At 34.0% G+C, this 22,487-nt stretch overlaps 2 protein-coding genes across 2 annotated transcripts in view; one reads left to right on the forward strand and one right to left on the reverse strand.

The window, feature by feature from the left end:
* LOC123656986 (phospholipid-transporting ATPase ABCA3-like) overlaps window positions 1-15,616 on the forward strand; it is a 28,030-nt gene extending 12,414 nt beyond the window's left edge. Inside the window, exons 13-31 of the mRNA XM_045592592.1 lie at window positions 174-339; window positions 546-779; window positions 1,734-1,875; window positions 2,651-2,766; window positions 3,179-3,395; window positions 6,455-6,620; window positions 6,825-7,040; window positions 7,112-7,216; window positions 8,137-8,308; window positions 8,427-8,552; window positions 8,769-8,892; window positions 9,754-9,884; window positions 10,048-10,172; window positions 10,541-10,715; window positions 12,761-12,922; window positions 13,245-13,402; window positions 13,688-13,976; window positions 14,826-14,949; window positions 15,346-15,616. Coding sequence (XP_045448548.1) covers window positions 174-339; window positions 546-779; window positions 1,734-1,875; window positions 2,651-2,766; window positions 3,179-3,395; window positions 6,455-6,620; window positions 6,825-7,040; window positions 7,112-7,216; window positions 8,137-8,308; window positions 8,427-8,552; window positions 8,769-8,892; window positions 9,754-9,884; window positions 10,048-10,172; window positions 10,541-10,715; window positions 12,761-12,922; window positions 13,245-13,402; window positions 13,688-13,976; window positions 14,826-14,949; window positions 15,346-15,535 — 3,138 coding nt within the window. The 3' untranslated portion in view covers window positions 15,536-15,616. The remainder of the gene's footprint in view (window positions 1-173; window positions 340-545; window positions 780-1,733; window positions 1,876-2,650; window positions 2,767-3,178; window positions 3,396-6,454; window positions 6,621-6,824; window positions 7,041-7,111; window positions 7,217-8,136; window positions 8,309-8,426; window positions 8,553-8,768; window positions 8,893-9,753; window positions 9,885-10,047; window positions 10,173-10,540; window positions 10,716-12,760; window positions 12,923-13,244; window positions 13,403-13,687; window positions 13,977-14,825; window positions 14,950-15,345) is intronic.
* Window positions 15,617-21,651: 6,035 nt separating this feature from the next.
* The window catches only part of LOC123657063 (phospholipid-transporting ATPase ABCA3-like), a 55,636-nt gene continuing 54,800 nt past the window's right edge, over window positions 21,652-22,487 (reverse strand). Inside the window, exon 30 of the mRNA XM_045592661.1 lies at window positions 21,652-21,966. Within this exon, the coding sequence (XP_045448617.1) occupies window positions 21,786-21,966 (181 nt within the window). The 3' untranslated portion in view covers window positions 21,652-21,785. The remainder of the gene's footprint in view (window positions 21,967-22,487) is intronic.

Here is a 22,487-nt window from a genome sequence, read left to right on the forward strand (position 1 = left end):
AACGCTGTTAAAGCTTTATGAACAACCCCTACAAAGTAATTTAAAGTAAATTAATTTTAAGTGTTATATTGTTTATAACGCTTATAATAAAACATCTATTTATCAAGCTGTTTGTCGTGTCATTTCAATAAAAGAAAACCTTGATAGTGTGTAGCAATTTTTTTAATATTTAGAGACATTACATGGCGCGAGGCTTGTCCGGTGGTCAGAAGAGGCGATTGTGCGTGGGTATCGCACTGAGCGGCGGCGCACGTGTCGTATTGCTCGACGAGCCCACCTCCGGCATGGACCCCTCCTCGCGAAGAGCTCTCTGGGATCTTCTACAGAGAGAAAAAAAAGGTATCATAGAATCCATATCATAAAGAATAGGTTTTTCCCGTCATGAGTTAAAAAGTGGTATATCAGGATATATTTAGGTACCTATTCTCATCTACATTTTATGACATGAAGATGATTGAAGACGATAATGGAAATAGAGATACCTATATATATTTGTATATATTTATCTCGAAAGTATATATAGTAATTATGGACTATTTTTTAAGGTCGCTCAATAATCCTAACGACGCATTTCATGGATGAGGCGGACTATCTTGGTGATCGAGTGGCGATTATGTCAAGCGGTCGCTTGCAGTGTGTTGGTTCTCCTTATTTCTTGAAACAACACTATGGTGTTGGATATACTCTTGTATTTGTTAAAAACACAGACTTCCAAATAGATGTTTGTACTGCCGTCATCAATAAATATATACCAGGCACAGTGGTAAAAGAGGATCATGGTAAATAATATTTTTGAAAATTAAGAATGTTAAAATGTACTGTGTGGCTACGGTACTAAAGAATATAGCCACTCCCTCTCTTCCCGTGGGTGTCGTAAGAGGCGACTAAGGGATAACACAGTTCCGCTACCATCTTGGAACTTAAGAAGCCGACCGGTGGCGGGATAGCCATCTAACTCCTGGCTTTGAAATACACAGGCCGAAGACGGGCAGCAGCGTCTTCGGTGCAACAAAGCCAGTACTGCGGTCACCAACCCGCCTGCCCAGCGTGGGCAAAACACATGAGTTCACGTTATTTTTGACGTGAACTTGTGGAGGCCTATGTCCAGCAGTGGACTGTATAGGCTGTAATGATGAAGAATGTTAAAATATATATTTATATTTCTAGTATTTTCTTAGATATAATTTTTTCTCTTTCGGTTTAGGATTCAACTGTTAGGTGGAAATACTAAATTAGTCGGTATTACTCACACATATCTAAATCATATGCATTTGTGGCGACTCTCTTACACTTATCATAAGATCGATAATGTATGACTAAGTGTGACAAAAACAATCTTTGAGCCCACTTGAAATATCTTATTAATAAACAAGTAAAATGTTAAATACTGTGTAATGTAATGTAGGTATTTAAAATATAAGTAAATTATCATTAAACAGCTCTCTCTAACCCAACTAGAGTAAAATGAAATCTTATGGGCCTCAGGTAAGTTAAGAAAAAAAAAACATAAAACATACTCTCAAAGTTTTTACTTTTGTAAATATTTGTTATGTGCGTAATCGAATCTGCGACTAGCTGTTGAGTCAATTGCTTTGAGTCTTAAACTATTGCATTAATTTCGCGTTGATCTTTGGAATATCTATTTAGTTGTGCAGTATCACTTATTATAGTCACTTATATTTATTTTATATTACGGCATAGTTTAATTATTCTAATGTTGTATGTCATTTTAGGAATAGAAGTAACCTATAATTTGCCAAATAATTACTCCCACGTATTTGAAGACATGCTTATTGATCTAGAAAGCAAAGCAGATATTATACAATTCAAGAACTACGGTTTAGTCGCTACTACGCTTGAAGATGTGTTCATGTCGTAAGATGTTTTTTTTTTGTTGTGTAAAATATTATTTTAAGCTATTCTTAAAAATATGAACTTGATTTTCATTAAATCTATGTAACTCCAAATTGGGTACAAAATTCAGCTATTTTGCTACGTTCATAGTTAATATTCACTAGCGATTACAAAAAGCAATAGATTTTAAATAATGATGCAGTCGGTCGACAACGCCAGTAGATGTGTTAAGTAATTGCTAGACTTTTGTCTTAAGGAATCGCTAACACTTTTTAACTGACTTCAGCAAAGGTGGAGGTTAGTCAATTCAATATATATATATACGGTCGAATTGAGTACGGTTGAATTGTACAGGGAAACCCTCGAAAATCGTAGTTACGACTAGTATGTTTGTTAATTTTTTTCGTTTGCAAGTAAATTTTAATTTCATTCAAATATGAACTACAAATAACACAATTATTTGTAGTTCATATTTGAATGAAACGTTATATGTAGTAACTTGCCACAAAAATTTGAAAAAATAGATCGAGTTGAGAAAGTAACCAGTCCTTACTGGACAATTTATTTTGGATTGATGGCACTTATGAATCGTGCGGGCAGTATAATTATATAGCATTCATTCTATACGCTTCAAGAGAATTGCGATTCACATGCTACCGTTCTAATGTCTACAGATCGTCTAGTGTAAGTCGGGCTACAAAGTCATCCAGTACACTAAATTTGATGATCTTCAAAGGTTTCCTTACTAAATTACTAATCTTTGCAAAGTATTGATTTTTTTTTACTTGTTTTACAGGGTAGGCTCTGATGTTGAAGCTCATTCGATATCTGAGGATACGACTGTAACAGCTGATGTATCAGAGGAAAGATGTAGCAGTGTAGATGACTTATCTTTACAATCATGTGAGTATTGTATTACCTAAGATTTAAAAAATTGCTCAGGATTCCAAACTATTTCACGCTCCTTAATTACGTACACTTAAATATAAATATTATACCTTATATATATATTGTAGATATATATAAAAAAAAAAAAAAAACAACTTAACTTGTACTTAACTTCTGGAAGAAATAAAAGGCTTTTTTGTTTTTTATTTTTATTTTTATTTTATTTTATTTATTTATTTATATACCTATATATAAAATACTCGTGTCACAATGTTAGTTATCATGCTCCTCCGAAACGGCTGGACCGATTTTTATCAAATTTTGTGAGCATATCGGGTAGGTCTGAGAATCGGCCAATATACTCCTAAGTTATAGGGGGGAGGGGGTTACGGGGGTTAATAATGTAATTAAATAATTTTGATTTCATTTGCAGTAGACAAAAGCGATGACAGTGCAACCGGTTATCGTTTGTTGTGGTTACATGTCAGTGCAGTATGGCTAAAACTGTTTTTGGTATGGAGCCGTTCATGGGGACTTATGTTTTTACAAGTCTTAGTGCCCATCATTCAAATAAATATTAGTTTGGCTATATTGTATTACATAGTTTCAAATCGGGCAATTGTGATTTCGAGACCACTCACTCTTACAGAAGGGTATGTATGTTCTTTATTTGTTTAGTCATAATTAATTCAACTCGACTCAACGAAGACGGGCAGCAGCGTCTTAGGTTCTGCGATTGCCAGGATAATGATTGAAGTATGTATTTTATAACCTCTAGTATTCGAAATACTTATTGAATAAAAAGGAATGACAATCAAGTTGACCAGTAAATATTTTTTTTTTCAAATACAAATATGTGCTTTGAACCGGATCAAACTATTACTGACCATTGATTTAACTGTCATACACTTCAAAAATTACTCGTGTTTAATCCAAAAATTACTGCATTTAAACACATAAATATTGGAACTTATGACATTTCAATAAAAAGAGTACACCTAACAAAGCCAACACTGCGGTCACCAACCCGCCTGCCCAGCGTGGTGACTATGGGCAACACACATGAGTTCACGCATTTTCGGCGCGAACTTGTGGAGGCCTATGTCCAGCAGTGGACTACAATAGGCTGGAATAATTAATTCAACTAGCGAACTCTGTCCGTTCACATTTTTTAAACGATAAGTAATCACTAACGGTCTTACTTATAAACGTTTCTTAATTTTTAATCAATTGCTTAGCAACGGATTAGCAAAAACCTCACTTATAAACACTATTTAGCGTTAAGAAGTCGTTAAGTAGTGTTTAAATAGCCGTCAAATTTAAACACTGCCGAGGCATAGTTTAACTCCTGCTAAGCGGCAAGATGGCGGATTTCACATAAATCAGCTGTTATATTGTGACGTTTGATCTACTTACTTGCGTGTGTTTGTTAGAAAAAAAAATTATCATTCTTTGTTTGTTTCTGAACTAAGTAACAGCTAATCAACGTTTATAAGTAAACAAAAGTTAAACATGAATTTGTAGCTTAAGAGCGGTTTAACTAAGCGGTGGCTAAGTATTGCTTAGCGAGATTTTTATAAGTAAGACCGTAAGATATTATATACAAATTATATACATATTATACATATATATCTTACATATTATATACATATATATCTTATTTATTTATTTATTAATACGTTTGTAGGTGTGCAAAATCGGGTATTAGTAAAAATTCAGATAAAGAAGAAAAAAAAGGGAGGAAATATAAAGTAACGTTACGTGGCTTAGTATATACATGAGCAAATAAATACACACACATATATATATATATATATATATATATATATATATATATACCATAAAAATATAAACATACATAAACAGATACAACCTTCCATACATACATACACATATACATACATACATACATACATATCATCAATTATTTGTATAAAAGAAACCTGAATAAAATTCAACTTGAATGTAAAATAGTGCTAAGTATCTAAAATATACTAAGCAGTCACAGCACTGGCTTTTGCGCTAGCAGTCGCGGGTTCCAACAATGCACATGAAAAACATTCGTATTGGCCATACAGATGTTTGTCGTGGTCTTGGCGTTTGTGCTTGTGTATTGTATGTTTCCGGACCCCCGACATGGGAGAAATCCTACTGGGGTCGTTGAGTGTGAAGCGTTTATTAAAAAAAATATTAATATTTTAAAACATATTTAGAAATGCGGTAATTGCTTATTATCAGATAGTAGGTAGTAGTAGTTATATTTTAAAAAAAGTATTAGGAAAAACAATGTGACAAAATTGAAACGAATGATCTTATCTGTGTTATTTCTGTACATATGAGAAAATGTATGAATGGTTTTCATTGGGCAAAAATACGCCAAAAATATTATTTTAAGAATTTTTGTCTGTAATCAGTTTGTATATTTGTCCGCGCATCACGCGAAAACTATTGCGTAATTTTAATGCGCTTTTTGCACTTGTTTTGCTAAAGGTCTAACATAAAAACTGGCACAATTTTTTATCTGAGTATGTGGCTAAGAACTTGAGACATTTACTTTTATAAAAAAATTACTACCCCGCGATGTCGTACATATACCTTCGTACTTAAATATATCGCCAGTCGATATGACATCTCTACAGAGAATCTAAGACCGCCCAGATCTCGACAGAGTCGAAGGCTTTCTCGTAGTCCACAAATACCATACACAGCGGCTGATTGTATTCTTCAGTTCTTTACATAACCTGCCGAACAGTATGGATGTGGTCTACGGTACTTTAGCCATTTTGAAAGCCGACCTGTTCCGATGGTTGGAATTCGTCTTGACGATTTGTCTTGTGATAAGACGATTCGTAACAACCCTCGAAAACAGCTTATACTGGGTCAGAAGTCAGAAGTGAGATCGATCTGTAATTCTTTAAGAGTGACATATAGTGCTCTCTTGAAGAACAGCACCACAACACTCCTGGACCAACTCTCCAGCGTGGTTCTTCAGTAGATAACGGCGTTAAAAGTTTCGTCAAAGTTTGGAGGTCAGTTGTAACGGAGGTCTTAAATCTATTTACTACTGAGACATCTTTGAATATGTTTCTTTTATCCGCCATGATGAAATCTATCTCATTCCTCGTTACAGTATCTGGGCTTTGTCATGTTCATCTGCTTTTGGGCTTCATCTCGGAAAAAAATTCATCAAAAAGAGCCTCTTCGACTTGAGAAAGTTGACAAGTATCTGTCCCCCTGTGATTCCTTTGCTAAAATCCGATTGGCCGAATTTTCGGTTCGTCATGTTGTCGTAGTGTTTGGTGTGTCGTGCTTTGTTTGTGCACTCCCAATATAGCGTTAAAGTATCCCATACCAACGTTGTAATGCCCATAGTCACCACGCTGGTTAAGCGGGTTGGTGACCGCAGGGCTGACTTTGTCGCACCCAAAACGCTGCTGCCGATCCCCGGCGTATGTATATTTAAGCCAGAACTTTGTTATCCCTAAATTCTAACCCATTGTAGCCATACAACCACCTAATTTTTAATTTTGTTTATTACCGACGAATTTACTACAAGATTAAACAATATTTTTTGGATCCGAGATTAAATTTTAAATACGAAAGTTACTGTAGTGTACGAGCTTATCAAAAAAGTTACTGTTAAAGATAGTACTATTGATTAAAATCATGCTTAATAATATCTTCACTGTGACTGTGTATGTATTTGTTTCAGTTATGTTGCCACCGAGACATTTTTAAGTTATAATGGTACAAACTCGTCATCGTTTGGCGCCTCAGTAAAAGAGGGTTATAAGAATTTATATAACAGCTCGAACATTGATTCTATGTCGGTGACGGTAGTTGAGGGCCACAATGTCGATGATTATTACTTGAAAAGGGTTGGTAACGCTGCTTTATTTAAATAACTACAAATAAGTACTTGTACAGTAAGAACAATACATTTTTGGTTCAGCATATCTTCATAATATATGACAGAGTCAGATATAGTTTTTTTTATATAGAATTTCTTTACATATTGACTTGTGAAAGTCACTGCAATAGTTATATTAAATCATAGATTAATTTATCAAATTCTTTTGTAGATGGCTAATCCTCTACAGTGGGGTGAACTCCGTGGAAGATTCCTGATTGGTGCGACACTCGACGACGACGCAGCTACGGCTTGGTTTAGTAACTTTGGCTACCACGACGTGGCCACATCTCTGGCTACATTGCACTCCGCTATACTTAAAAGTCTCAACCCTGAAGCCACTATTAATGTGTTTAACCATCCTTTGGAAGTTAATTATAGTGACAATGTAAGTTTTTATTTTACACCATTCGTTAATAGTTTAGTATATTATTTAACGTAATGAACTAATTGTTTCAGAGCAATCAACATATGTTGTTATCATTGTTAGCTTTGCAAATTGCAGCTAGCATCGGCAACAGTCTTGCTATCATCAGTGCTGTTTTCATTATGTTCTATATTAAGGTACAATTACATATATAAGTTTCACTTATTGTCCGTTTAAGTTATGGTTTTAAATGTTTAAACATATTGGTCATTTTGAACATTGTTAGTTACTAATGTGAAATGATTTATAAGAAGCACTCGGCTCTTTGTGTAGTGATTTTTTATATAAAACTCTTTACTACAAACTAAAATCTGTCAGATATTTCTATTCGCAACCTGTGGATTTAGACCATAACATCCCACAGCTGGGATAAACTACTTTCTCCATGTGAGAGAAGGTATGACGCTTAATAAACTACGCTGCTCTACTGCGGATTGGTGGATATATTCCCTACTTAATATCACCAATGATCCTAATATATATACTAGCTGTGCCCGAGACTTCGTCCGCGTGGAAACTAAAAAAAAAAATATTGTTCAGTTCCCAGAGTTACAAAATAAATAAATTTCTAAAATAAAAGTAGCCAAGTTACTCCTTATCAGCTATCCAGTGAAAGTCTTGTCAAAAATCGGTCTAGCCGTTTCAGAGATTAGCCAGAACAAACAGACAGACAGAAAAGTAAAAGTTAAACTCCTCCGAAACGGCTTGACCGATTCTCATGAAATTTTGTGTGCATATTGAGTAGGTCTGAGAATCGAACAACATCTATTTTTCATCCTCCTAAATGTCCGACCTTGTTTTTTTTTAATTTTTAGATAAATTATTTATTCTTTATTTTATTATGATTTGGCGTTGAAAAATATATATAACCCTAAATTTTCACTTTTCTACCATCAGCCCTTATTTTTAAATAGCGTTTAGCGGCAAGACAACGTTTGCCGAGTCAGCTAGTATATGTAATAAATACATATACCTATGTAATAAATACATATACCTATGTAATAAAATATTTATATAGGCTACAACGAAAACATTGTAAGCGTTAACATTTCACTAGGAGAGAGTTTCTCGTGCGAAGCTGCTTCAGCGGGCGGCGGGCATGCAGCCGGCGCTCATGTGGGGCGCGGCGGCCTGCTTTGACTGGATTTGGTTTATGATCACCTGCCTTACTATTCTGATTTCCTGTGCCGCTTTTGGTGTTATAGGATTGTCAACCGTTACTGAACTAGGTAACCAAAATCTTAGTTTCGAATCTTTTGATTTTTCAAACAAACCTCATACTATGATTGTTTTTAATATAAATGTTTATTTGAATTGTTTCATGTGTTTTTATCCGACTACTTTCAGGAAATCTATATCTATGCTTAATGGTTTACGGAGCAGCGATGTTACCTCTACAATACTTATTTTCGCTCATTTTTAATGGCCCCGCTCTCGGATTTGTTATAGTATTCTTCACTAACGTAATATTTGGTATGTGAATTACAAGTTGCTTTAGTTACAATAAAGTCTGGTTTTTTTTACGCACTATTAAAATGCAGAAACTATCTTGACTGTCTCGTTGGCCCAGTTTACAGTGATAATGCTTTCTGTTTCGGGCGTTGTCAGTTCGATTCCATAAGTGGCGTAATATATATTTATTCATATATGTAATATTTATAAGTATAATAAAGGTTTCAATTATCTTAGGTTTAATTGGCGCTCAAATAGTTGAAGCTCTATCCTCACCTGCAATCAACACTGGAATGGCAGCAGATATTTTAGACTACATTCTGCCCTTCTTTCCACTTTATAGCGTAGTATCGTCGGCAAGGTATTTGGGTTTATCATTTTTATTGTCTACATTAACTGCTTAGTGTGAATTTTTTTTAATACAACGCTTGTAAAAATGTAACGCAATTTGCATATCAACAAGTAACATTATTTTTTTAAACATAGATGTACCTGCTAAAATGATGTTCTGGCTAAAATTTGATTTTATTTTCAAAAACTACATACTCTTATTTACAAGAAAAGCTTGTAAAAAAATCAGATAGTTCGAACAATATATATAGTAAGAACTTTATTAAAATTTGCACTTAAATTTCCATGTTACGTTACGTTAAAGTTTTAGATCTTTTTACTACCTACAACTTTACCATTTAACATTTTCCCAATTTTCAAAACCATTTTCAACCTTAAAATCTCCCCCTCCCCTCTCCACTACCCGACCTCATACCGCCCGTAAATTATTATTCCCATTATTTTTGTTTAATTTTCTAATGGGTTTCATCCTGATCTAATTTTTTTGATCTCAAACATTTATCGACCCTGGTGTAATATAAAATCTGATGTTTTAATTTGATATATTTTATACCATTGCTATCTGTAAATATTTAGTTCTGAAGTTGTGAATTATAAATATTAAAAGTTAAAGCAATTTAATAAATAATAATTTATAGGTGTAAAATTGCAAAATAGCTGACGTGCACTGGGTATAAATGTGACAAGGAAGGGTGTAGAGGTAAAAAAAGTCGATAAATTCGTGTGTAATTTATGGATGACCTCGTAGTAGTATATAGAAATATATATTACGTAGATATTTTTAAAGTTTAACATGCAGTTATAAAAACAAAAGAATAAATAAATACTTTCATTAATGTATACAAAACTTAAATTTTATATTTTTGTTTAGACAACTGAATCAAGTCGGATTAAGGATACACTCGTGTTTGGAAGCCTGCGATTACTTGTCTTCTATATTTCCAAATTTAGAAGACTGCACTCTGGAGCAATTGTGCAATGAATTTTCAGATAATTGTTGCAGTAAGTCTTTAATAAACCTTAGTGCTACAACAACTAATCTTTTATACTTATGTTATTGTAATATATAATATTGGTATTTTTTTATTTTTTATTTTATGAAGACTTTAGTGCACCTGTAAAGAAATTATACATTTATATTTTGACTAATTTATGTACATTTCAGTCAGCGACAACCCGTTCTTTGTTTGGGAAAAACCTGGTATATTGCGTTACATTCTCTGTTCACTTATATCCTGTGTGTTTTTCTGGATCTTATTAATGATGATCGAATATAATTGGATTCAGAAGGTAAGCGGCGCTAACAATATTACTAATTCGTTATAAGCACTGCCTATATATTTTGTTTTGTATAATTATTTACTATAACAAGTTTTTTGGACGTTAACTAAACATCGATATTGTTATTCGTCAAATAATCAAAAGCAATAAAAACTGCTTATAAATGTTATCACGTATACTTTTAAACTATAATTAAAGGCTACGACGTTAATTTGAAAATTTTGAAAGTAACATAAGATATAGAATACAACACCTGTAATAAGCTTGCTTAAAATAGGAACCGTAAAGCGTTTGCAAATACGCATATCTGTAGATAATTAATAATTGTCATAATAAAAAGACTGTTTCCTTCAATACATCAATTTATATTTTTGTAGTTATTTATTCGTCGAAAGAAATCCCCGCCCTTGACAAAATCATTGGATTCGGACGTTGAGGACGAAATTAAGCACGCACAGGTCGTAGACGAAAAATCTTCAGACGTCGCGCTCGTCGCGCGCGGACTTACCAAATACTACAAAGACAATCTAGCAGTAGATCAGATTTCTTTCAGTGAGTCCTATACTAATCTTCATTTCCTGATTTAATCTTTACAGTCTAACTGTTAGGTAAAGGTTTCTTCTTCTATATAGGGTGGGAGCTTAATCTATCACCGCAGGTTGATGAAAATTCTAACACGAGCTAGGATCGCTATAAGGTGTCTATAATAACAACCGGAAACGATAGCTTTACGATCTTTGTGAGTCACGGTCGTTAGCTTTACAATTACAGAAACTCAGACCATAAATTATAGGGATCTTACACTCGTTTGCCACCACAGTGTCTTATAAAAATAATTTTGTTCAAGCTCTAAAAAAAAAAATCAACTTCAATTTACTTCGACTCCTTTATAATGTGTATTTTAGTAGTCAAATTATCTACTTATAGTAAATAATAGTAAAATTGTATATTAAGTAGTTATCATTAAAACTGTGTGACTAAGTTTGAGTTTTTTCAAAAAGTACTCTTCAGACGTCACTCAACTTTTGAATGGGCCACATGACTGCCACTTTTAAATATAAACAGAATTATCAAATGGGTACAACCACCGCTTCTCACCGCCAGCGCCCTACGCTCTCTCGCAATATCGTCATCATCATTCAACTCAGCAGTGATTATATGGCCTAGTTGACTCTACTTAATGCTGACCCGTTTAAAGTAATTGTCGGTACATGACCTGGCAATCGCTTACCAGCCTTAAATACGAAGATCTTACTTTTCTTAGCATTGTACACCAAGCCATGGGCCTTCGCATACGACTCGCAAATCTCTAATAATTTTCGTAACCCTCTGATTGATGAGCTCAGCACCACTATGTCGTCAGCGTAGCTTAAATTATTGACGCATTGTCCATCGATATAGCCATCCTACATGAACGCTGCTGAGATCCTCAATCAGCTGATTAGTGTAGAGATTAAAAAGGGTGGGGGAACTAAGTCTACCCAGCCTCACACCACACGTAAGGGTATACTCATCCGACACGGCACTCGCCCACCTAACCTGATTTTTTTGGTGCTTATACCAAAGTTTTAAAGTTAGGTACATTCCGCCGGCATCTCAGCTTCTCCCACAGGAGCTCATCATTCATCATCATCATCAAGGTAGCCGTTAAGCAAACTGTCAAGTATTTTAACAGCTGTAGTTGCAAGCGATATAGGCTACCGAGTTGCTCGTGTCAGATGTGTCGCCTGTCTTATTTTTAACGACAGATACTAAAATTATACGCATTTAATGCTTATAGTAAATAGGTATGTCCCAGACTAGAATTAAAAAGTATCGCAAGCATACGAGGCAGATGCTCGTCGGCACATTTAAAATATTCTATACTTAGGCCATCGTGCCCAGGAAACTGAACAGATTTCCCGGACACAGTGTCTCTATTGCTACCCGATGCAGAGTCTAAGAGTGATGTCACCGTGAAGTGTTCTTTAAAAACATTTGCAATATCTTTTATATTATTTTTACCCCCAACGCTTACTGGGCCTGATATTTATTTGTATCCTCCGAAATTTTCCAAAATTCTTTCATGATAAATCTGATGCTAAGACATCCATTTTTATTTGTTTTTGTCTGCCTTGACACCACTTTAATTTGCTTATTTATCTATAGTAACACTCTATAGTAACATGAACATTCGATTTCTTTTCGATGTACTTTTTGATGTGACACTCGGCCACCTCCTTTGAAACATTGTAAACATAAATGTGTACACTAATTTCTGCCGCTTAGAATTTTTCATTTATTTCGGTTTCAGCTTTCCCAGTTTTCCCTGTAAATCGATTCCGCAATTTCTATAACAACCTATAGTAAATTTAATATAGCAACCTATAGTACACGTTTCTATAGTACACGTTAGGTGGCTCTGTTGTTCGTTAAAAACGTTGCACATCTTCGTGACGCTAATGTTGTTATTATGGCGTTTTATCCATAAAAAAAATTACCCTCATGCACCTAAAGAAGTTTCACTTCAAATATTTTCGAATTGAGAATCTCCTCCTTTTTTTGAAATAGTTTTAAATTCACATTAATTAAGATTTCGCCATAAAATCTTCTTGCAGCTGTAAGTGAAGCAGAAGTTTTCGGTCTACTTGGAATTAACGGAGCCGGAAAAACTACGACTTTCAAGATGTTAATGGGTGACGAAACGATTTCTAGTGGGGACGCTTTTGTCAGCGGGTATTCTGTTAGAAAGAACATTACTAAAGTTTATGAAAATATAGGTAAATGATTACATTTAATTTTTTAGAATAAACGGGCACTTTTTATTGTTCGATTTTTTTGTTTATTTTATTTCTTAGGTGAATCTACAGTTTTTCTTACTTTAAACTCATAAACACGTAATCAATTACAGATTCAAACAGGTAGACACAACATAGATATACTATTTAAAAAGTTAAGTTGTTTTTACATACATCTTAAAATGTAAGACAAAGTTTGGTTGAACGTTTAGTCTAAAGTTAATAAGTTGTATGAGGCGATTATTTATTATGGTATAATATTTATTTCTTATTGATAGTCTTTAAGAAGTAAAGCTTGTTTTAGGTTACTGTCCACAATTCGACGCTGTGTTTGGAGAACTGACAGGTCGAGAGACAATTCATTTGTTTTCACGGTTTCGTGGTTTAAAGGACTGCAGTTCATCGCTACGCGCAGAAGTACTTGCCAATGCTTTAGGGTTTACTAAACATCTTGATAAAAGGGTAAGTGCATAAATGAAAATAATTAATTTGTACAATTTTTTGGATGAACAATATGCTTACAAATTTGAACTATTCTTAGCTAACCTTCCAAGTCGCTATTTTCCGGCGAAACTGGGCCTTCTGGTCAACGCAACCGCAACTTCTTTAGTGTTGCAAATGTCCATGGGCAACGGTAGCCATTTAACATAAACGAACCACCAAAAAACGAACTACATTTCATTATATACTTTATATAACGTTATAATTATAATTGCGTGGACAGCGAATATTTGGTTCGATACACAGGTGTATCAATACTCGGGAGGGAACAAGCGCAAGTTGAGCACAGCGGTGGCGCTGCTGGGGCGCACGCGGCTCATCTTCGTGGACGAGCCGACGACGGGCGTGGACCCGGCCGCCAAGCGGCAGGTGTGGCGCGCCGTGCGGGCCGCGCGCCGCGCCGGCCGCGCCTTCGTGCTCACTTCGCACAGCATGGAGGAGTGCGAGGCGCTGTGCTCGCGCCTCACCATTATGGTCAACGGCCGCTTCCAGTGCCTCGGATCGCCACAGCATCTCAAGAATAAATTCTCTGAAGGTAAGGAACTTCAATGGAATGCGTTAAGTAGACGCAGATGACCTAAGTTCGAAACTATAGAGAATAGCCAAATATTTATACAAGAACTCTAATTTTTCATTAAGAATACATCAGTATATCAGTTGTACCTATTTTGCTATTTTTATAAAGCGATTTAGATAAATATTTAAGGTTGTTTTGTAAATCTATAAATTTGATGGTTTTTAATAATTAAGTCATGGTTTTACCACGATGACGTTAATTATGATGACGCTATAAAATGACATTTCAATGACGCTACCTATATGTACAAGTAAAAAATGAAGAAGAAAATGGAGGCATTTACCTACTGGGCTTTTTTTTATAATGATCTTGCACTTCGAAAACATCCTGAATTCCTCTGAAAAATTGTTAAACCCGTACACATATGCATAGTTATTATATCCGCCCATCTGCTGTATTTGAGACCTAATAAATAAGTCTTGATTTATCATCAAAGTAAAAGAGGATTTTGCCCAGCAGCGGAATATTTTTGGGCTCTTAATTCACACATAAAATTTATGGAATATAATTTTCCTTAGTAACTACGGTTTTTTAAATATTTTAGCAAGGGATTCTATTGATTTCGAGAGGATAGTCCATAATTATTTTAGTGGTAAAATTTAAACCCAATAAGTTAATATATTGAATTATTTAAACTTTATTACCTACTTAATAAATTATTTCTGATTAACTAAGTCCTTTGCTTACCTAGATGTTAAGGGTAATCATGTTAAAAATTACTACGTTTTTATGCAAGTTTTATATTTAAATATTTCTTTTATTGTTATAATACTCTAACTTTACTTTTACCTTACTTTTGCTTTGCAGGATTTACTTTGACACTAAAATTGAAAATGGATGAAAACAATACAGGAAATTCAAGTTCAGGTGTCGACAAGATTGAAGCAGTCAAGAATTATGTTGCTTTACAATATAATAATGTAAAGCTTGTGTAAGTTTCATGCTTAACTTTGGTACTTTTAGTTATTTAAATTTGGTACTTTTGGTTTAGCAGGTTACGGTAACCGTTTTTGCTCAGACTTGTTTGCCACCTTTCTCTTAAATAAAAATAAAAAGTTCGTTTTTTTTTTCGCAACTTTAATAACTTATCATGCTCTGTTTCACTCGCTTTAATTAAAATGTTATTTTTTTTTCAAATTGATTATTGCCATCCAGCCATTTATTAGCCATCCAAACGTTTTGATTTACTTCCATTTATTTTGGAAAAGGGCGTACTAATCGTAAGTTAAGTGACAGAGATGAGTCACTATTTTCTCAATAAGAATAAACGAAAGTTTGTGTATGATACAACCATGAATAATTACTATATTATTCGTAAACATTTTAGGGAGGAGCATCAAAGCACATTGACTTACTACTTACCGGACCGCAGCGTGCCATGGTCTAGAATGTTCGGTATAATGGAGAAGGCGAAAAGAGAATTAGACGTAGAAGATTACAGCATACTTCAAACGACTTTGGAACAAATTTTCCTTCAATTTACTAAATATCAACGTGACCAGAGCAGTAGTAGTTAAAGTATCATTTATTGTATTATTGTATGATTTAAAAGAGAGTATGTCACTATTAAAAGGTGCAAAACACCAACAAATTTTATATAGCTATCGTTTAATATTTCACTGACATTTGATTCGGCCTTACTTCGAAGATGGAGCTCGCAATAGTAGAATATTGTGTCTAGGCTACGAAATATTTAATTATTGCGTACGCTGTTGTCTAAATAGTTTTATTCATATTTTTTCTTGCTGATCGAATAAAGGTCCTACTTATAATATTATACGAAACCATGGAAGGCTTATGATACTTGCATAAATGATATACTTTTATTGGGTGCCTTCATTAAGTTGATTTTGCACTTTTTTAAATTAATAACAATAGCGTTAAGAATGTATAAATATTATTCTTTAAAACAATTTAAGGTAAACTTCATGTAACTTACCTTTATGAGTGTGACGCACGTTGTTATCAATTGCGTAAAACAATGTCTAGTATTTGCATTTGTTGTATTTAACCTAGATGATAAGAGGCAAGTGTAGTGTATGTATGCCTCGTGTAAATATGTATAAGAATTCAAAATATTTCCTCAACTAAAAATGGTATTTCAGTAATAGATAATTTCTTTTAAATCTATAAGCTAGTCTGTAATATTAAGTGTTTTCTTTTAGCAAAATGATTGTAATATCGTTATAAATTATATAAACTACGCGTCACGTTGTTTGTCCGCGATGGACTCCTAAACTACTTAACCGATTTTAATCAAATTTGCACACCGTGTGCAGTTTGATTCTACTTGAAAGATGGGCTATATTTTATTTCGATATTTATAATTATTATATTCAAATAAGGCGGTAAGAAATTCGCCAGGTCAGCTAGTTATTTATTTTATTTATTTATACTTTGGAATGGAGTATTATTTATTTTAGACCGAAGAGAAATTTCAGCTAGAGTATTTTGTTCTAACAAACAAAACATCAACAGAGGTGAAGTAGTTGTTGAGTGTGTCAAGATCAGTTGTTTTACAAATATTATCACGTGGCCTCCTAGCCCCTAAAGTGTTCAGAAACTTCCCATCAGAAGTACTTTTGTTGTGTATGAAATTATTTATAACATTGCGTTGTGCATCTCTACAGATTCTATTGCATCGGTTCCGTAGCTTTTTGTATCTAGAGAGATTATCTTCAGTAGGCTTAAGCTTAAATTTCGACTTGGATGAGTTGCGTTTAATCATAAGTGCCTTAATATCTTCGGTTAACCAAGGTGCAGGGAGATCTTTAAGTTTAACTGGACGGAAATGGACATGAATATCGAATAATTGAGTTAGAAGAGAAATAAAAATATTAAGTTTATCACTTACGGCTGGAGCGCTTAGAACAATATTCCAGTCAAGGCCGCTCAAGTCACGCTGAAAAGTCTCAATAGTACAGTTCTTAAAACTTCTTCGCATCACAAAAGTTGGTTTTGATTGGGGTGCACGAATTTTATTAGATTTTTTATATATATTTTCAAAGGTAGGAAGGACAACTTCTTAATTCGTAAAAACATTGATGATAAAACTATACATATACATATTATGCTAAGCTCTTAGGCTAATGACAAATTTTTTATGTTAGTTTAACTTTTAATGACAATGGTTATTATTTTATAATCAGTAAGATTTTTTATATAATTTTTATAATAAGAATAAAATATAATAATGGGTTGCTCGACATGTAATAAAGCTTTGCTCGACTGGTAATGCCACTAAGTAGATAGCTATTCAAGTATAAGGGGTTAAGGATGGGGCAAACCATGACATTACGTTCTAAAATATATCTATGTAGAAAATTTTGTAAAATATATCTAGAAAATTTTGTAAAAACTATTTTTTAAGGACAAATTTTATAAATAAACGAAGTTAAAACCAAGTTCTAAAAATTTCTCCTGAAACATACCGTGTTTCCAATTCTAAGAAAATCACAAAAATTCTAAAAAAAATCATGAATATTTTTCATAAAAACGCATTTCGCTCTGGTCACCCAGTTACAGATAAACGTGACGACATGTTTGAAAAAGTGGAGCTAGATCGACATTTAGTAGTTACGATATAGCTGAAGATCTTAGAATTGGCCATATAACAGTTTTGACCCATTTGAAAAAAACTGGCAATACAAATAAGCTCGATAAATGGGTACCACATGGACTCACTGAAAGAAGTCCTCTCGTGACCATGATTGGTGTAAAGTATTCGAAACGTCGGGTATTTAAAAAACGTAAGAAACCGCGATAAAATCCGAAAAAGATGTTTCATTATAACTACTGAAAGAAATCTAATGGACCGTGCATTCGTGGGGAGTTCTTAGGTTTTCGTCACGTAGTTAATATCTTCTAGAAACATCGCTTTTTCCAGCTATATTTAAATATGGCGTTTACAACCGAGCTCAGCGAAGGATGGAATTTTTGAACCGTAATTTAGCTGCAGTAGTCCTTCCTTATGAATACTACGGCTAATTTCCCTGATATAGGTAGACCATTGGAATTTTAACTAGTATATATTCAATAACAGTTTTGACCCATTTGAAAAAAACTGGCAATACAAATAAGCTCGATAAATGGGTACCACATGGACTCACTGAAAGAAGTCCTCTCGTGACGATGATTGGTGTAAAGTATTCGAAACGTCGGGTATTTAAAAAACGTAAGAAACCGCGATAAAATCCGAAAAAGATGTTTCATTATAACTACTGAAAGAAATCTAATGGACCGTGCATTCATTTGCGATTCTCTTAAAACGTAGTGATATCGAAACATTTTTGAAAAGTGATCACTGGTGACGAAACCGAACCTATGATAAAAATGTACGTAAACGATAATAGTTAAAGGTCGGTTAAGCTGCACAGACCAGATATCGCGAAAACGGGGTTGACACGCAATAACGTGATGTTGAGTGTATGGTGGGATTGGAAGGACATAATTCATTATGAGCTTTAACCGCTGGGCAAAACAATCGATTCGGATTTCTACTGTCAACAGCTGAAGAGACTGAAGCAAGACCATTAATAATAAGCGGTCAGAATTGATCAACAGAAATGAAGCAGTCTATCATCAACCACGCCCGATTACATACGTGTTTTGCAACTCAACAAAAATTGAGAGAGTTTGACTAAGAAGTCTTAATGCACTCACCATTTAGGCCGGATCTTGTATCCTCAGATTTCCATTAGTATCTGCAGAAGTCTCTAGGCAGTGTAAAGTTAACATAAAGAGAGGATTGTCAAAACTACTACGCACTGTATACATTATAACAAAATTGTAAATTTATCTTATAAATAATGTAAATAAATTTTGTAAAAATCTTACCTTTAATTTCTATATAAGATACGAAGAAACCTTTACCCCAACCTAATATACTTCCTACAGATTAGATAAACCAGTCTTTCAGATAATGCTTTGCAAAGTTGTAAGCGAAAAAACCCGCAGTCTGCACAAAAGTAACATAAAGTTCAAAATACTGAAGATTTCGTATTTGTAATTGATTTGTCTTATTAATTTTTAGTAGAGCTTTGTGTAATAATTTTTTATACAGAATTAAGGAAGAATTAAAAAATAGTAATAAAATATAATAAATTTATTGAAATAAAATTGTAAACCTACGAACACACGCACGCGAAAATTTGTTACAAAATATCGCGACAGAACATGACAGATACGACACATCCAAAGCTTTACGTTTATTTTATTCCTATTTATAGAATTTATAAATATAATAGCATTTTATAAAATTGAATACAAATGTGGATTATTATTTTAAAAAACACTTTTCGAAATATTTGTCTAGTAAATTATATGGCTGTTCAAAACAATATTTTCGAACGAAATCGATAGTCGTAGGAACATAATATATTTCATATTTAATATGTACTCTTTATATTAATTTTGTTGGTAAAATGTAAAAAGTGAATCACAAAATCATATCACAAATTGTAGTGTATTTTTAATGCATTAATAGATAAAGATTAGCACTTGAGATATCTTTCGTAGATTCGTGTAAATACATCTAAACAACATAAACTTTAAAACGATATATTATATTATATAAGTATGTTTATACCACCAATCAAAAAAATTCAATTTTAACTATTTGTTATTTTATAAAAACTAAAGAAAAAACTTTGGTAAAGAAAATATTCACAGCAATATTACTTAAAATGTACAGAAAAAATGTAATAAATATGTAAATGGTAATAGTAGCTAGTGAAGGCAGCAAAGAAATAAGAATAACTTAGCACAACTTTTTTATTTAGAACCAAGTGTGTATCTGTAAAATGTATGTAATGATGTGTATATGTAAAAAAAATGTTTGTATTCGATTGCCGCTTATTTAATTAAGTAATGCTATATCACGCTCGAAACGTCAGGTACTTTTTAAGTTTTTTGTTTTAAAGTTATACTCAGTTACTTAAATAGTTTAACATAAACACGACAACAAAGAAGTTACAATATTGAGATATTATATATCACATTAAGGATAACTTTGTCTAAAAAATAATAAGTAAGCAAATGTGGCGATAATATAAATATATGTAACCATAGACTAGCTAAGCTAGAAGTACAGTGAGATAGAAAAAGCTTTAACTTTATATGTACATACTTCGATGAAATAGGGGTAGATCTTGATCCTATAGGTATTCTACACTTTCAGTCTTAGAAAGTAAGCGGCTCGCTAGTATAAGCTGCAACACTTTAAACAACATGAGTATTCTAAGATCATCATTTAGACACTGGTTCTATTGTTCATATACTCCAAAGAAATGCTTTAAATACTATGGTCTATCGCGTTAAGAAAATAGTGATTCATCACTGTCACTTAGCTTAGCCACGCCCCTTGACCAGTTTAATCGAAATAAATTAGAACCGAGCCGATAAATTTGAACAAACTGTTCATGGTGAAGTGATAGCGATGAACCACTACTCTAACACGAGTCACAAAATACATTAAAATATACTAGCTCAGAGCAACGATCGAGACACATCGATAATGTTTGATTAAAGTACACAGTAGAAACATGTTAACACTTAAATATATATAGATCTAAAAATTTAATACACGTACAAAATATTGAACATTTTAATTGTCTTATACATTTGCTAAGTACAAAGAAATCACATTTATTACTTCTATTTTCGAGGTTTAAGTCTAATGGGCAAGTGATGAATACTGTTTTGAGTATACATTAGTTATATTACCATTACGCACTAAAAACTTAAGTAACTTCAATAAGCATAATTTAGATATTGTCAGAGATAGTGCAAACACAAGAATAAGCGTTCGGTTCTTCGGTCTCTCGTGGTCTTTAGAAAATACCACGCTTGGGGAGTTCTTAGGTTTTCGTTACGTAGTTAATATCTTCTAGAAACATCGCTTTTTCCAGCTATATTTAAATATGGCGTTTACAACCGAGCTCAGCGAAGGATGGAACCTTTGAACCGTAATTTAGCTGCAGTAGTCCTTCGTTATGAATACTACGGCTCACTTCAGCCTATCGCAGTCCACTGCTGGACATAGGCCTCCCCAAGTTCGCGCCACACATCCCGGTCTTCCGCAATCCTCATCCAGCCTACACCGGCAATCTTACGTAGATCGTCGGTCCAACGGGCCGGAGGACGTCCCACACTGCGTTTGCCAAGACGCGGTCTCCACTCTAGGACCCGTCTACTCCAACGGCCATCGGTCCTGCGACACAGATGACCAGCCCACTGCCACTTCAACTTGCTAATTCTGTGGGCTATGTCGGTTACCTTCGTTCTCTCGCGGATAGTCTCATTTCTAATCCTGTCTTTGAGAGAGACCCCAAGCATAGCCCGTTCCATTGCACGTTGAGCGACTTTAAGCTTGTGGACCAGTCCCTTGGTTAGTGTCCACGTCTCGGCTCCGTATGTTAACACAGGCAGGACGCATTGCTCGAAAACTTTTGTCTTCAAGCATTGCGGAATCTTCGAAGTGAAGACTCGACGGAGTCTGCCAAACGCCGCCCAGCCCAACCGAATCCTCCTATCGGCCTCCTTCTCGAAGTTGTTGCGGCCTAGTTGGATAGTATGGCCTAGGTAAATATAATCCTACGGCTAATTTCCGTGATATAGGTAGACAATTGGAATTTTAACTAGTATATATTCAAATAAGGTTGTATTTTGATAAGGGTCATCTTGTGTTCACAGATCGTTTGGCTTTTGCATTTACACGATCTTCACTACCTCCGACAATAATATATGTACCTATATAAGATCTAAACTTCAATCCACTTGGCCTTGAATTCTTGTAAAGCGCAGAAAAACTTGTTCGAGTGTTGTTTGAGATACCGAATAATCTTCGATGGCATACAGCGTGCGAGCCTCTTCCATTAAATGAAATACTCGCCACCACGGTAAGCCTTGATCGTTCAGATAATACGTACTAATACCCAAGTATGATTCTCTGAAAATTTTTTTAAATGAATTCCACAACAAAACTGATTTTAATATTTCCTATTTTTTATTTTTAAGATAGTTGCTCACTTTTCTTATTAAATTACGTTTGAAACAAACTTAGATCAATTTAAAAAAAAAGAATGATAAAATACGTTAATAGTTAGCTGCAACACGTAACAAAGAAAGAAGGATAAAAAAAAAAACATTAGAAATACAAACTGAATCAAATCCCACTTCTTCTTTGAAGTCTTTTGAAATATTAGTAGGTTCGTCAAATTAAAGTCATATTGCTTATGTACGTTAATATACAAAAAAAAAAACAGAAAAAAAGGTTTACTAACTCAAAATAAGTAAATCGATTATACAAAGAAAATACTACATTATTAATGAGAGACATAAGCCATATCTTAACGGGAGAAAATAGAAAAGCAAAAATTGAGAAATCCACTCGGGCGACTTACTGCGGGTGTAAAGCTCCGTACCCTCAACAGTTCACATAAACAAACCCTACTTAATTATAAAATAAGT

This window comes from Melitaea cinxia, chromosome 10 (genome assembly GCF_905220565.1).
Source record: "Melitaea cinxia chromosome 10, ilMelCinx1.1, whole genome shotgun sequence".
NCBI lineage: Eukaryota > Metazoa > Arthropoda > Insecta > Lepidoptera > Nymphalidae > Melitaea > Melitaea cinxia.